Source organism: Cornus florida, unplaced genomic scaffold (assembly GCF_030987335.1).
Source record: "Cornus florida cultivar Cherokee Brave unplaced genomic scaffold, ASM3098733v1 CherokeeBrave_3.0.0_Hap2_Chr05, whole genome shotgun sequence".
In the NCBI taxonomy this organism is placed as follows: domain Eukaryota; kingdom Viridiplantae; phylum Streptophyta; class Magnoliopsida; order Cornales; family Cornaceae; genus Cornus; species Cornus florida.
In genome coordinates this window covers 115050057-115065811 of record NW_026775575.1, presented here as the reverse complement: position 1 = coordinate 115065811, position 15755 = coordinate 115050057, and the positions used below count along the sequence as shown (strand labels likewise).

Genomic DNA, 15755 nt, shown 5'->3' with positions numbered 1-15755 from the left:
TTTTTTGTATTATATGTGCATGGGTTATTAGTACTGCCAATTTATGCATCAAGTCATGTTTGCCGAAAAGAACTAGTTTTTGTAGGCTATGTTTCCTCGGATGGTAGAAATTTTGGAATATTTACTGTGCAGCAGCCCCTTTACTCAGGAGGCTGTAGAGCCTGCAGATCAAGGTGAATGTTAGAATTTCTTCCGTTAGTTTACGGTGATTTTCTTTGTACATTATGGTTGTAGAAGAGAATGAGGTTTTATGGTCCTAACTTTTCTCTCGCCATCTCAACCCTTCGCCGGTCATGAACTTTTCACTGAGTGAAGATTTATTGTGTCGTGTTGCATTTTAGTAGAAACCTTTATTTCAATGGATTTGTGTGTGTGTGTGTGTGGGTGGGTGGGTGTAACTATTTGTGCCTGAGATTTATAATCAAGAATTCAGAAGGCGATATTATATTTCAGTAACATCTTACTGAGCGAATGTGTGATCATGTGCGTGTGCAAACTTGGACCACAGCTTCTAGCCATCTTGAATGACATTTTCTCGATTGAATTGTGCCTTCTTGCTTTTCCTATTAGTTATGCATGCATTTTGAAGTCCATCTAAACAAAAAACAAAAACAAATTTGCAGATGCCACCTGTATTTTTGCTCATCAATTACCACAAGAAAGAAGAAGTACGATTTTTGACAAATAAGGCACATCATTTGACAACTATGATTACCATAACAACTTTACATGAATGCCCTTTCTAAATACAATGGGCATTATTATGGTTTTTTAAAACTACTACATCATGAAAGAATATGAATTGCAGATTATTATTTTCCTCTATTGGGGAAGAAAGGGTAGTTCCTTTTTTTGGAGGTTAGAGGGAACTTAAAACTCTCGATCTGAGCAGGACGACTACTAGTCGGCCGATGGGCTGCAACTGCAAGGAATATTACAAATTTCAATAGTCAGAAGAGGGAAATCAGTAGCACTTGTCAAAAGCTTTACCCTTCAGTTATTCCGTTTACTCCAAGTCTGCTACGATTTGCCCAATACTCAAAAAAAAAAAAATCCCATTGATCCCGAATTTGCAACTTCCACACAAACACAATTAGAGATTTCTTTGAAAAGAGATTTTTGAAAATATCCTACACGGAAATAAAGATTCCTTTGAAAAGAGAGTCATTTGAAAATATCCTATGCAAGAAAGGGAATCTTTGAATGGACCAGCCACTAAATTCATAATAGGCTACTCAATAATGTAGTTACTTGAATGGCATTATTAAATGAAACCAAATGAAAATTTGTGCGAGTTTCATATTAAAGTACATCTATCATATGGCATGACAAGGCAATAGAAAACAATAACCTTTCCAAATAAACTTCAATTGAAGCATATTACATAAAATGGCAACTCAGGTTAAATTTGACTATGAAGACATGAATTTTATTTAAGAATAAATAAAAATATATCTCAAAGACCACTTGTAATTTCACTTGCATATTGACATGTAGCTTCATTTAAGTTTTCAAAAGTCGATAAACAGAAAAATTAAAATTTTTAAGAAATAGTCCTTCACGAAACAAGGATCAGTATCATTTGGGTCAAGATTCATTCGAATTTAAGTTATTCATATCATAGTTGTAGGGATTTAATAAATGAAAGGATCTAACCGTGTTGAGGGAAGGGGAAAAAAACAATAAGTAGCATCCTCAGTCATCAATGAATGACACAGGTGAACACCTGTTGTGCTGAAATTATGAAACTGTCAAGAAGTCAGAGAACTCACTTCCTTGCACCAAAAACAGGGACCAAATCACGGAAGGTATTCACATTGTTCTCGAACCCATTTCTCATAGTATTGTAGTAATTGTTGCAGAAGCAATGGAACAAGCCGATCAACTAGGGCTTGCATCATTCTGTATGCCACCAAAATTTATTGTTAGAAAAGGAGTTGATGTTCAAGAGTCACAGAAGATATTAGCTTCTTGATATCACAATTATCAGATGTTCTGTGTCATGTTGGGGAAAGTTCTATGATGTACTTGACAATAATTTTTTTTTTTCCCCCTTGTAAAAAGTACTTGACAATCCTTGCGTAGATAACAAGGCCAGAAAACAGACTAGCAAGTGTTACATGCTTTTTGAGTGAACTGTAAGACATCAAATGGAGTTGAATGAAGCCAATAAAGGGGTTGATAATATGGTCTGGATGCATCTGTGGATGGCCTTGATGAACTATCAACAATAAGTTGTGTTGTATTTGGGGAGGAGAAATTCTCTCTCTTGTTTCTTCCGGTAAACAGGGAGGGAGAATTCTAGTTAAATGAAAGGATAAATTACACCTAAACCCCCGGAGGTTAGGTCAATTTTCAGCTAGATGAAGATTTTGGTTTTAACTTTCACTTACACCCCAATTTACTTTTTGACTTCTGATACATGTGAATTGACCATTTTACCTTCAATTTTTTAATACAATATATATATAATCTTAAATGACAAAAAAACGCATATATATATATATATATATTCAACACTTATATATATATGTGTGTGTGTGTGTGTGTATATATTCAACACCGGTAGCTCCCACCATTAACACCTCCATCACCACCAACGTCCCACCCTAACACCTCCCTGCACCACCAACCCACCCAAAACCAAACTGCACCCCCACCCAAAACCTCATCACCACCACCCACCTAAAACCAAACCCAAAAATACACAAAATCCCATCCCACCCACTGCCGAAATGGACGTCGGTGACAAAGAATCGAAGGCAAAGTCGATTGTTGAAGACGACGCTGAAGAGCAAGTTGATGTTGGCGGCGGGTGTCGGATTACAACCTCTACGGTGGCCCAATCAAAATATCTCAGCGGCGAGACATCGAATTACAGGCCTACAGCCTCGACGGCATCGTAATCGGCGGCAAAAATCCTCATCTCATGCTCCGGAGGGAGGGTTTGTGAGATGGGAGAAAATTAATATGGGGTAGCTACAGTCGCATATCTGTGTGAGGGGGTTTGTGTGGAGAGAGGTAGCTACAGTCGCTTTGGCGGTGAAAGAGGTCGTGGTGGAGGTGGTCGCAATGGCAGCGGGAGAGACGGAGGGGATCGATTCGCCGATGATGACAATTTGTCAACAGTGGAGAAGACGACAATGATGTCGAAGCCTCCGGCGGCGTTGAATCCTTGTCTTCTTTCTTCGATTTAGGGTTTCGTTCCCACTTTCCACCAAATCACACACACACATATATATCACCCACACCATATACCACCCCCGCCGGCCCACCGCATCACAGCTCTACCACCTACAGCCACATCCGACGCCATCATCACTAATTGCTCTGACTAGACGCTCGTCATTGCTTTGTCGTCGCTTGGGAACACGCCGATATGAACTGGGTTTTGCTACTTGGAGCTCCCCGGAATTGAGTTTGGTTTCACCGACACTAAGAGCTCGCCGGAACTGGGTCAGTTCAGTTCTGGCGTTTGTCGCTGGAGAAGAACTGGTTTTCGCTAAGCCTGTAATCCGAATTGAGTTTGGTTTCGCCGACTACAGTCGATTGTTCCGACGGGAGGGTTTGTGTGTATTTGCATATCTATGTGTAAGGGTTTGTGAGAAGGGAGAGAGAAAGGAGAAAAAGAGAGGTAGAGAGAAAAAGAGGAAGGATCACAGAGAGGCAGGGGGCAATGGGTAGTTTGGTCACAAAAATAATCAATATGAGGTCAAAGGGTAGTATAGTCCTTTAACACTTCAAAAGTCCTCTGGCTTGATATTTGGGGTGTAAGTGAAATGCTAAATCACTAATTCAAATATAAGTGAAATCTAAAACCAAAATGTTCATATAGGTGTAATATGACCTAACCACAGGGGGTCTAGGTGTAATTTACCCTAAATGAAATCATGAATACACTGATCTAGCAATGGATTGAAAGAAGTCACGCTGCATTTCGTACCATATACAAGCCAAGCAGACAGACAATTTATTGCTTAGTTAATAGGGAGACAATACCTTGAAAGCAAAAGGGTTTCTTCCCTTCAATTTAATTCAAAATAATACCTAGTCTTTGATACATGGTTTCTACAAGCAGCAAGTGAAAGTCAATTGCCAGACATTACCATTGTGGAGGGCCAATTCAGATCTAAGATCAGATGCCCAATTATGGCATATTGTTTGACAAGTTGCCTCGAGTAAATTTTCCAGTACATTGGTATACTATAGAATGAAATATTGATGTAGGTACTTGTTGGAAGATACATAGCATGAGCTAACAACTTGATTACGGGTACTCAACAAATATACAATTCTACAGCTAAAGAAAATTAGTACAAAAGAATTACTAATATGTTTGCTTTATAGCAAAAAATAACTATGCTGAAATAATTTGGTTTAGCTGGTGAGAAATATTCTGATAGTGTGGTGGAAATAGATATTAAAATGTTTATATTATTTTGGACACTCTCTTTCTGTAATGCCTAATTCTTTTTGAAGTACATTCTTAAGCAGACCGGTGTAGCATGTACAAATTTTTTATTCAAGTTAAAGCTTAACACTCAGCTCATTTCATAGATCAAGTATATTCGTGTACGGGTTCTATGATTGTCACCAAATCATTAGTAATACCAAGGCCAACCAATACCATAAGCAGTATCAATATTTAAAGCCGTTGTTTCAGTAAAATAGTTATCTGGTGTCGTACCACAAGCATAAAGCTTTCCACCAAATACTCTCCAACTTCAAGACAAAGGTTTTGACAATATATATATATATATATTTTTCAATGTGTTCCAAAGTAAAATATGGCCTTTGATAGGCTGGACTGGCATAGAAGAACAGTTGCTGACTGCATTGCCCATATTAGTTCGGTATGTCATATATATTCATGCAGGAGTTGCTAATAAAAAACAAATACAAACATATGGCGTTATTATATATTATAAAGAATATTGTTCATTCATCAAGTATAAATCATAACCGAAAGCTCACAATTAAAAGTAACATCTTTTCACTAAATCTTCAAGTATGGTAGTCAAATAAAGTGGTTGAATTACTTACAAATTCCCAGGACGCTCAACGGCAGATACTGGCATTAATTTAAATGGCATTGTGTAAATCTGTATGAGATGGACAATTGTCACTCTTATGATCAAGCAACCACTAATCTTAAACCACTATTTAAAGGTAAATCCAATCTCAAGGAAAGATGTAACGAAATTGCAGAAGCAATAAACTGCTCTTACAGGAATACCAAATTGGGCATGCAATAGAAAAGTTGACCAAAATATCTCTCAATAAATCTATTTGTGTAAGTATATACTGCATGTCGCAAAACTTGAAGATTAGTAACTAAAAACTGACCTACAGTTCAGGGGAACAGGACTGATTAACAATTAAAATAATTTCGCCAAACAAGGCTAAAAGAATTGATTTTAGGAGCCTATAAACTTGAACAAGCCAATTCTATTAAAAATGCCAAGTTGTTCAAGAAAATTCAACTTAAACCTTTATGTTAATTTCAGATTAACAGAATACTAGACAATCAAGTGTGAGTATCAGAATTTTGAAGAAGCTCAATAGAGCTTAAGTATAAGTTTTTATCAAATATATAAAGAGAACAAAATATGTATTAAATAAATTTTAAAACGCATACTATTAAATGTGTGACTGTACTTTTAATCTCAGAGCAGGTTTTCACAAAAGTAGGAATCAGGCTTCAAAACTGACTTGGGAGAAAACATTTCAAACTAGAACAATGCCTATTCAAAAAAAAAAAATCAAAAAATCAAAATCAAAATACAAGGTATTGAACTTCAACTTAGTCTAAAAGTCAAACACTGTGAGTTGAATTAATAACTGAATATTCACAAACTCAAAATATGGTTTTCATTTTGAAGAGTGATGATCCATCATCCCTCTCCTGTTGGCTGGTCCTTGCAACACATGTAAATCCAAATTTTGTCATTAGTCCCTGTCCCAGTGGCTAAATAAGGAGGTTTGTTGTTGGTTTACCATTTGAGCAATATGAAGGCTCTGACAGATAAGCGCATCTACTCTTACGGCATCACTGGAATTGTGAGAGTTTTAAATAGAGCATTAATTATTTGATGCAACTTAGATAATTAGGATTCTTTTACAATTTTTATTTGGACCTTAGCGATAATTAAGTTTATGGGCTTAATACTTTGGCTATGCTTATTTTGAACCGTTCTTTCAGATTGTTTATGACCTAAGATGCTGGGATATCCTCATCCGCTTCAGTGTAAGATGCGAAGCCCATGACAACTTAAGTGACTTGGGTAACATGCCATGTAAAATGACAGGTGATGCTGACACCTAATTAGACTGTCAATATCTCAAGCTTCTGGGGCTCTCATAGTATACCTTTTCTTGGCTCTCTAAGGAGGTGGTTGGTTGTGGAAGAACCCTTATGTTGCTACCCTCTCTCTTCTTTCTCTTCTTCGTACACCTCCTCTTTCTTCTTTGCCTCTCCAATTCTTTTATTTTTCATTCTTGCCCTCCTTTTTGGGCAACACCTTCTTGCTCCAGACGTGGCTGTCAGGAAGCTTAGAAGCACTCTCTGGTCTACTTGTTGGGCATTTCCCCATTTGATGGAAGCCCATTTTGGAGGTGAGACAGGTCCTTCCTTTTGATTGTTCCCCTAGAATTTCGTTCTCCTACTCATTCCATAATTCTGTCACCCCTAGTCCTCAATTTTCTTTATGCTTAAAGAAAAAGGACCACCATTTAGTGCCAGTCCTGCCAATGAGGTGCTAGGAGAAAAGGATTGGAGATACACCAAGCCTATGGTATTATTTTTACACAGTATCACTAACATTGTACTCTAGACTCAAGCTTGTGCCTCACAAAGTAAGCTCGAGCTATTTCATTGCACCAAGTACCCCCGTTACTATATGCTTAAGAGTTTTCAGAGTTACACTTTAGGCTGTTTAGCAAGCTCTTAATGAATATAGACACATTAAGTTGTTATTAATAGAAATTTTCCTTTCTCCACCTGTTTCATGTAGTGCCTTATCATTACACAGCCACTCTCAAACCCCGAAAAAGGACAAGGGTTGCGTTAGGTAGCTTGATAGCCAGCGTAAAATTTTTGTTATGACCAATATGAATATGAACGCTAATAGAATTTTTCCCCTGGGATTGATTTCGTAAGTTACTTCTTTTTACATTGGACTATCTCTATTTTCTAATTTTGTGATCCTAGTGTGCTTATTTGAGTTGTAGTTTGAGCTTATAAATGCAACAAGTTCTCCAGATATTCATAGAACATGAGACGCAAATACTTTTCTAGAAGAATGCTCTATAATCTTATGGCTATACGACCATAATATTCACCCAGAGGGTTAATGGAGAAAAAATCACCATAAAAGAGTCAAGAATCAGTGTTCCAAAACTTAATGTTGCTTATGCCATCTGCTCCTACCCAAATGATTAATATATAAGTACGTATAATGAATTTCAACAATTGAGGAGAGTAACAACCTCAAGAGCGAGATTCAACTTCACGTCAACATCCAAAAATGGTTCGGAATCATTTGTATCCCACGTTATGTGATTTCTCATAAATGCTGCAAGTTGAAAGCAAATATTAAACAGAAGTTTCACACATAATATAAGCTAATGCTTCTAAAGAATCTCTAAGAAAAAAACATTATTTTGCAGGAGACTCAAGGATGGATCATACAGTTGTACAGAAATTATACTAAACCTCAAACTGTTATAGCAATGAAAGCATCTCAAGAGGATCTATTATTCATTGAATAAGTTAATCACAACGTATTTACCATGAGAATTATAGGTTTTGTAGTAATGAAACTATTATTTTGTTTTGGGTAAGTTTGAAGTTACAAAATTATAAGTACACATAATATAAAGCTCTCAACAGTCTACGAGTGGGGTGTTAATTGCAAGCTTCACCACAGGGAAAAATATGGTATTGCTAGAGCCAACTATAAGTTTCCAATTTAAACTAGGGACAAAAAAAAAGTTTCCAATTTATGTGCCATAGCAATACATTTAACATCTATTACACTCAGATTCAACCAGGAATCTGATGGTGTACCTGAAAAATGATTATTCTGACGTTCAACCATTTCTGAACCCTCAAACTGCAATCCATATTAAAAACATATCAGAATCCAAACAAGCTAACAAAAAAATATGGAAAGACTACTTGTGCGGTCATAAAAGCATCCTGATATGAGCAATCCTTAAATACATGATTTACAACTTCTTACATTACAATAGATGCAAGAGTCTCATCTGGCACACAGAACAAACAAGGTTGTATGCTCAGATTAGAAATATATATATTGAGGCTGGAAGTAGCCTGAGAATGCCAATCTTATTGTAATACAGTTGCTCCTTTATGATTTCTTACCAGCAAACTAAGAGAGATCTAACTTGCACAAGTTCTAAATAATTTTCAAATTTTGTCAATCCATTTAAAGCCAATGCTTATTATACTACCCCATAATTATAGGGATAAAAATGATATACCTTTCAGAGTAGATATAATAGTCTGTTCAAACTGTTGAACCAAATTTTTTTTCTTTTTTCTTAGTTAACTGTTAAACCAATATTCTCTTTACCAGTTTTATATATCGCATTTCTTTCTTACTGGACATGAAACCATGATTCTCCACTCAATCTAATAAAATGAAATAAACAATATCTTCCCTTTCAATTTTAAAAGGTGAATCCAATGGTATGTTATAACACGTTTCACTTATTGGTTACATAAAATCAAACATTAGCTTCCAGTATAAAACCATGTTATACATTTTCTGCCACAAGTTCAGACGCTTGTCTGGTTTTGGTTGATTATCATGGTCCTAGACATCAATTTCACTTGCTTGCCTGCGTTTAGAACAATGCTCGTTCCATGTTTAGGATGTAGATGTTTCAGAACAATTATGCAAGATGAAGATCTATGCAGTCTTCACAGAAATTTATTAAAAGTATTGTAAAATTAGTGGCAACAAGTTTATTAAAGTATAGCCCAAGGAGAAGGGCATGCCACTTTCTTTTATGCCTTGAGCTTTGGCGTGTTAGTAATGTTAGAAGATTTAAATATTAAAGTGACACCCTCTCTAACAAACTAAGCTTTTAGAATTGATGGTGGTTAACATGGTATCAGAGCAGGCAAGGTCCTATGTTCAAACCTCACTGTCATCCTGCTAATTAAAATTAAAGAACACATGTTGGATCAAAAAAATAAAAATAAAAAAAAGACCACACATGAGGATAGAAGATATAAATATTAATGTTACACCCTCTTTTAGAGTTGATGGTAGTTAACAACTAAAATGGTGATGAGCATGACTAGCCACTTCAGTTTGTTGACTGCATCTTCAAATACTACCCCAATTCTTTTCTTCTCTCACCAAATGTGATTCATTGTCCATCTTTGAAATAGATAATGAACTTAAAGATGTCCGTCACTAAGAATCTTAATGACATGTACTGCCATCAGCTTCTCCCTCAGCAAAAAGGGTAAAATTTTCCGATGCTATCAAAACTTTGTGATTGCAAAGTGAAGCATCTTTCCCCGTGTTTAATCTATTCACTCATTTTCGTATGATTTTATACCTATAAAATTTCCTTTTAAGTCATTTGAAGAAATATGGTACAATTTTAGTATCCACAAACTATCCATGTTTTCACTATTCATTCTACAACATTCCTTTGGCCAAACATTGATTCTATTTTTACTGCCAAATCTTGGTTCAGTCAATCGCAGGTCATGCATTGCGTGTTGTATATATCATCATTTTCTATAAATCTTCTTGAATTTATAGCAGTAAACCTTCTCCCAGAGATTTAATCCAAATATCTATTAGTTAGAAGCACTTGATGATGCAGTAAATAAAAAGCTCAAGAGAGAACAAATTTAAAGAAGAGATGAGTAGAAATTGGTTGATTTCAAAATAAATCCCTCTTTCGACCATATATTGTTGTGTTATGATTATAGTTGTTAAAGGTGCGACTCTGCTCCAAAAATGCCCCAGGCTTGTCAAGACTCAGCTAGAGCACCTCAACCTAGTATAGGTCAGGCCCCTTCATTAAGCCTCACATAAAGCCCTCAGAATCACTGTTTTTAGTAGGTTCTGGACTCAAAATAAGCGCTCCTCTTAATATTTAATGATTCCATCTTTTTATCAAATGACTACCAAATTAGAATGTTCTATATCATATCATGATCATATTTAATTGATCATAACTTTAAACTTATGAAGTGTTTAACAGGATCCGTAAATTTATCGTCCACTACTTACATTAATTGCATTTAGTGCTTGATTATGAATATTTATGATAATATTTGTTTAAAGTTTCATATAATTATTGTTTTTAATTGTTTCAAATTTATAATGACATTTAATTTGGTTAATGCCTATGCATATGAAATGATTTAGGAGCATTATTTACCTGATGGTCCTCTTTGTTTATATATCAAAATTTTCATTTTTAAAGTTTTTTATTTGTGTCGCATATCTTGAATTGTTCTTATTGTACATTGATTTTATTGAATTCATATGCAAATAGAAAAGATATATATTTGTTCATTTAGTGGATTTATTGAATTAATATGTTCAAAATATTCCTTATTTTGATTTCAACAAGTATGCGTTGCATAGTTTAATTATTCTTTATATAGTTATAATTAACATTACAATCACACACACGCCTTACTTTGATCAGGCTCGCGCCTTATGTTCCACCTGGAGCTCAGGCTCCGAAAGACCTTTGGCTCCTTAGTGCGCCTTGAGCCTTTAACAACTATTTATGGTTTTACTAACCCATTTTATGATTGTTTTTAGGTTAGTATGATGCTGATGAAGTCTATATGTGATCTCTTATTTTTTTGAGTTGAGTATATTTTTATAATTTTCAAATTTGTAGGTCAGTAGTTGTGGCTCATAGTTCCTTTGCTCAGAAAAGTTGTAGTACTGGGTAGTGCTTTACAAGTCAAAGACTCTTGGTTTCCAAATCTGGAGGATTAATTATATTAGAGTTATGATTACTTGTAGGCCTATGTACAACCAGTTAATGCTACGAATTAAATGGAGAACTATTTAAACAAAAAAAGGGCAAAGTGCAGTCACACCCCCTGAGGTTTGGCAAAAGGACGCTCAGAGGAAACTTACTTATTTTTCGGACTAGGACACCCCTTTACATGAAAAATTGACCAAATTACCCTTTGACCGTTTAGCAGAATTTTTTAACTTGACAATTTAATAAATTGGACCAATCTACCCTCATGAACAATTTATGCATAAAAAAAAAGTAAAAAAAAAAAACTTTATATTGTTCACTTTTTTCTTTTTCTTTTTTGTTATTTACTTTATAAATGTCCTAACTTCTTAAAAATGTAGACGTCTAAAATGATTTTTTGACCCAATAAATATATTTCAAATAAATTATATTTTGTTATTACTTCTTTTCTTTTTCTTTTTTATTTTTAAATTAAGATGCTTAATTCTTTCATCTAAAAAAATTAAACCAATTTTTTTTTCCTTAAAAATAAAAAATATGGTACCAGTATAACTTTATGCATCTTAAATTATATATCAAATATTATGCATTTCCTAACATAAAAGAAAATACGACATCTCTTCTTATCTCAAATGCATTCTCATGATTAAAATTATAAATTTTTCCTCATGCTTATGATTTTGATGCTTTGATCCACATACAAAAAGTTACAAAGAATTAACTTTCACATATCAATTTTTTTCTATCCCAGTGAAAAAGGGGAAAAAAAAAAAAAAAGAAAACACAACAAGTTATAGTTTTCAACATATTTGTCAACCCTTTTTCCACGTACATGTCAATATATTGTTCAATGAAGGGATAGAGGAATATACAAAATCCAATGAGTTTGGGGGTGGTTCTGAGGTTTTGAATTAGTATGAAGTTAGTCATGGTGTGTGCATTTGTTCAGCTTCAAGGAGGTACCAAGCAACGGAAAACAAGTTTTAACTTTTTTTTTTTATGCATATATTGTTCATGAGGGTAGATTGGTCCAATTGATTAAATTGTAAAGTTAAAAAAGTCTCCTAAACGGTCAAAGGGTAATTTGATCAATTTCTCATGTAAAGGGGTGTCTTTGTCCATTTTTAAACCTTCAAGGGGTGTCGTTGTCCAAAAAACAGATAAATTTTCTCTGAGTGTCTTTTTGTCAAATCTCATGGGGTGTGGCTGTACTTTACCCATAAAAAAAAATCAGCAATTCTTCGCCTTCCCCTTACAAATTAAAGTGATTGCCCTTTTCTTACATCTTATACAAACTTAAAATATCCAATATTCCCACAAACCTCCAGGCACACACACACATGTGCACCAAAAAAAAAAAAATCCATGTTTACCATTATCCTCCATCAATTATGGTATCATAACAAATTGGGGAGTGACTTCATGAAGTTTTTCCACAACTGTTTGGTATCTTGAGCTCATGTTCTTGCTAACATGTTCTTAAAAAGTGGGATATCCTATGTGCCTAGACTATAAATTGGCAATGAGACTATTGCTTACCGGAACAGTTACAAATGGAAAATCTGCTTACTCAACCATGTGTGCTAGAGAGGAATATTAAACTGGCATTCATCCACACAACTCCAATAAAATTACAAGTAACTCTAGAAGAGAATCATTATTGTCATCGTCCCTGTCTAGATCCCACTAAAATGAAGCCGGTCATATAAATTCTCAGCCCTTTTCTATTGCAAGCTACATCTCCAATTATAAGTAATTTCTTAGTCCTTTTGTTTGTAACTTTATCCTCTATATCTCTTATGCGTTAGTTTAACAAGGTTTCCTCTTCGTTTCTGCATCTACTGGTCTATGTTATATATGTCTACATTACACAAGTCTATTTTATCTTATTTTAATAATTGCAAGCCTATTTTCTCCTTTTTACCAGTTATATGTGCAATAATTTCACTCCAACATATTGATTGTTAATCATTTCTCTTCTAGTTATCTCTATCATCCATCTCAAAATTTTCATTTCAATGACATGGATGCTAGCAACACTTTATTTCCCAAGTCCACTCACCATACACCTTATTTTGCTAGAAAAACTTTTTTTTTTTTTTTTCCCTTTCAACTAAAACCTAGAAGCTTACCTTGCAAGACAACATTTCAACTGTGCAATCTTCAGTTGTTGTGATCACTCGTAAGTCCAGCACGGGAGCCACTTCAAAGTTCAGAAGTTGAATTCTTGGGAGAGTACACCTGTATAAATAATGGCATCAAGAAGCAGGGAAAAAAAAATTCCATTTGGGACACCTTTCGTGATTATACAGAAGTTATAACTATAGTGTTTCTGGACACAAATGTGCAATGCAACACATTGAAACAGCACAGACATGAAGGCGCACATATATATGTATATATAAATACCCACAAATTTTCATAGATTTTAGAAGCTGTATCTTTTGCTGAGCTACTAACATCTTTGTCTGAACACACAAGGTTAATATTCCATCTGAGATTACATTCAAATGATCACACCAGATAAATCCTCTCTATGTCAAAATTGAAAATTTAGAGACCTAGAAATTCTTCTTCATATGAATCGGACAAGAACACTACGTTACCGTCCCTTTTTTTTTTCTAGTCTATGGGTTTTGAAAAGCCAGACTCCATGTATAATTCATCCTTCTAATTTTTCTGCCAAAATTATAGTTAAACTGAGACACCATGGACGAATCTAGACATCATAGGAAAATAGATCATACAAAGTCACTCAACTCCAGTTATTTTACCTCTTAAAGGAAGAACTCTCATTTTCTGTTCTTATTCAAGCGATAAAACCAGTTGTGACCCTGAGAAGTTGAATAAAAACTCATCATGGTGTTTGCTTTTAAATTCTCTTACCAAATAAACAGCAAGTCTGGGACATGTGTATGCGTTTGTCATACGCATAGTCTACCGTAAATCTCTACCAAAAAGCAATTGCTATGTTCAAAATCCACACCCACTTGAATATCCCCAACTATAAGTATCCAGTGTTCCAACTTAAGTTCTAGCGAATCAGACCCTTTTACAACGTATAAAAGGTAAAGAAGAGTGGCTTTTCTTGGTATATCTGGGTAGAAATCATCATGAATAATGTACTCGAAGAAGGGCAATGGATGAGATGAATTACACTGTATCAACTACTGATAAAAAAAAAAAATAGACCTGTATGTGTTAGAATCAAGTGATTGAAAACTTTGCAATGCACGTGTGTTCAAGATCGCTTCAACTCCAGATTGCTGACTTAGAAATTCACTGATATTATATATCTTCTTGCCTCGACCTCCATTCTCATAATTGGGCAGCTTAACTCTTTCCTTCTTCCTGGCAGATAATGAAGCTCTCTTAATGTTGGACTCTGATGAATTTTCTATTTTTACTTTGATGACTTCAATTTTCCACCTGCAATAAGCATAATTTTGAAGTCAGCCGATGGTGAAAATATATATATATATATATATCTAGGAGGGAGAGAGAGTCAAAGCACATGTGTATCAAATCAAATCAATTAATAGTGCAAATACCCCCTATTATTTAACGGAATTAAACTTCCATCTGGGAAAAGAAATAGCAAGTTTTCCAATTGTATAACGATACAGACACATATTGAACATCATTTGACAAATAACAAGCAGCAATTGTAACATAAGAAGTAATATTTATCTTGAATGCGCTTTTATATTAATAAATTCAACATAATTTGACAAATAACAAGCTGAAATAGTATCCCATGCGAACTTATTTCTCTGGAATGTGCTTTTAAATTAATTGACAGAAACACATCCAATGTTGAACTTTGGTAATGTTCAAAATTACCCATTACATCAATTACCCGGGAAATGGCCCAGTGTCTGTGATAATAAATAAATAATTAATTACCTTGGGGCAGAGAAAGTCTGAAAACCAAAGGATGCAATTGCAGAAGAGTCACATCTGGTTACCCTCATTGGAACTGGATGAGTTGCTCCTACTCCCATACAAACATAAACATATATACTTATAAGTATACTACATATAAGTGTGCACAGACCAAAAAAACTATATATATAGATTTACAAGTATGTGTGTGTAAGGTGCGAAAGAAATGGAAGAGAGAAGGTAACTCAAATTACGTAGTGAAGTAAATTATTGCAGCACACCATCATGACCCAGAAAGCAAAACAAATCATATTTTTGGTCACTGTTTGAAATTTGCCACAAAAAATAATAAAATAAAATAAAACCAAAATCATCAAATACGAAATTACGTACCGCTTTTTCTGAGGAAGAAAACGATTGATATTTTTATGGTGAGAACACCTGTGTCTTCTTATCTTCTTCCTAAATCTAATAGTTCGATTCTCTGTTTACAATATTCCCAACTATGGATTATGATGGGCTATTGTGGAACAGAGATGCAATATCTCTTCTAGAATCACGGTTAATATAACTGCCGGAAGTATTACTGTAATAATTGAGACAAAAAATCGTAAGTAGAAAAGTAAATTTATTGAGATAAAATAATTTACCCAAAAATATATATATTATTGAAATAAAATGTTCAACATATTGCCAAACTTTTATATATATATATATAAATATATATTGCACTTCGTTTTTTTTTTTTTTTTTTTTTTTTTTCAGCCATATATATGTACACGTTACACCAATGCCAAACACGCACTTTAGCCAGTATACAACAGAAAAAGTGTGTATTTAATGAGTTAAGAGAAAAGATACGAAGAGTT

The 15755-nt window shown here is 34.5% G+C and overlaps 1 protein-coding gene across 1 annotated transcript; it reads right to left on the bottom strand.

Annotated features, from left to right (window-relative positions):
• Positions 1-649: 649 nt before the first annotated feature.
• Positions 650-15447, bottom strand: LOC132308807 (uncharacterized). The gene is made up of 9 exons (XM_059807040.1): positions 15280-15447; positions 14908-14995; positions 14194-14430; positions 13134-13242; positions 8069-8114; positions 7489-7574; positions 5044-5102; positions 1773-1902; positions 650-922 (listed from the first exon to the last, which is right to left on the bottom strand). Exons 2-8 carry the CDS (start codon positions 14973-14975, stop codon positions 1800-1802), a joined length of 708 nt encoding a protein of 235 aa, XP_059663023.1. The 5' UTR covers positions 14976-14995; positions 15280-15447; the 3' UTR covers positions 650-922; positions 1773-1799.
• Positions 15448-15755: the final 308 nt, after the last annotated feature.

What these genes read in the sequence shown, in the direction of transcription:
- LOC132308807 (XM_059807040.1), bottom strand. Translation starts at nt 14,975, where the DNA reads ATGAGGGTAACCAGATGTGACTCTTCTGCAATTGCATCCTTTGGTTTT. An exon ending in CAGACTTTCTCTGCCCCAAG is followed by an intron (nt 14,431 to 14,907) that starts GTAATTAATTAT and finishes TGCTTATTGCAG; the next exon opens with GTGGAAAATTGAAGTCATCA. An exon ending in CTTGATTCTAACACATACAG is followed by an intron (nt 13,243 to 14,193) that starts GTCTATTTTTTT and finishes TTATTTATACAG; the next exon opens with GTGTACTCTCCCAAGAATTC.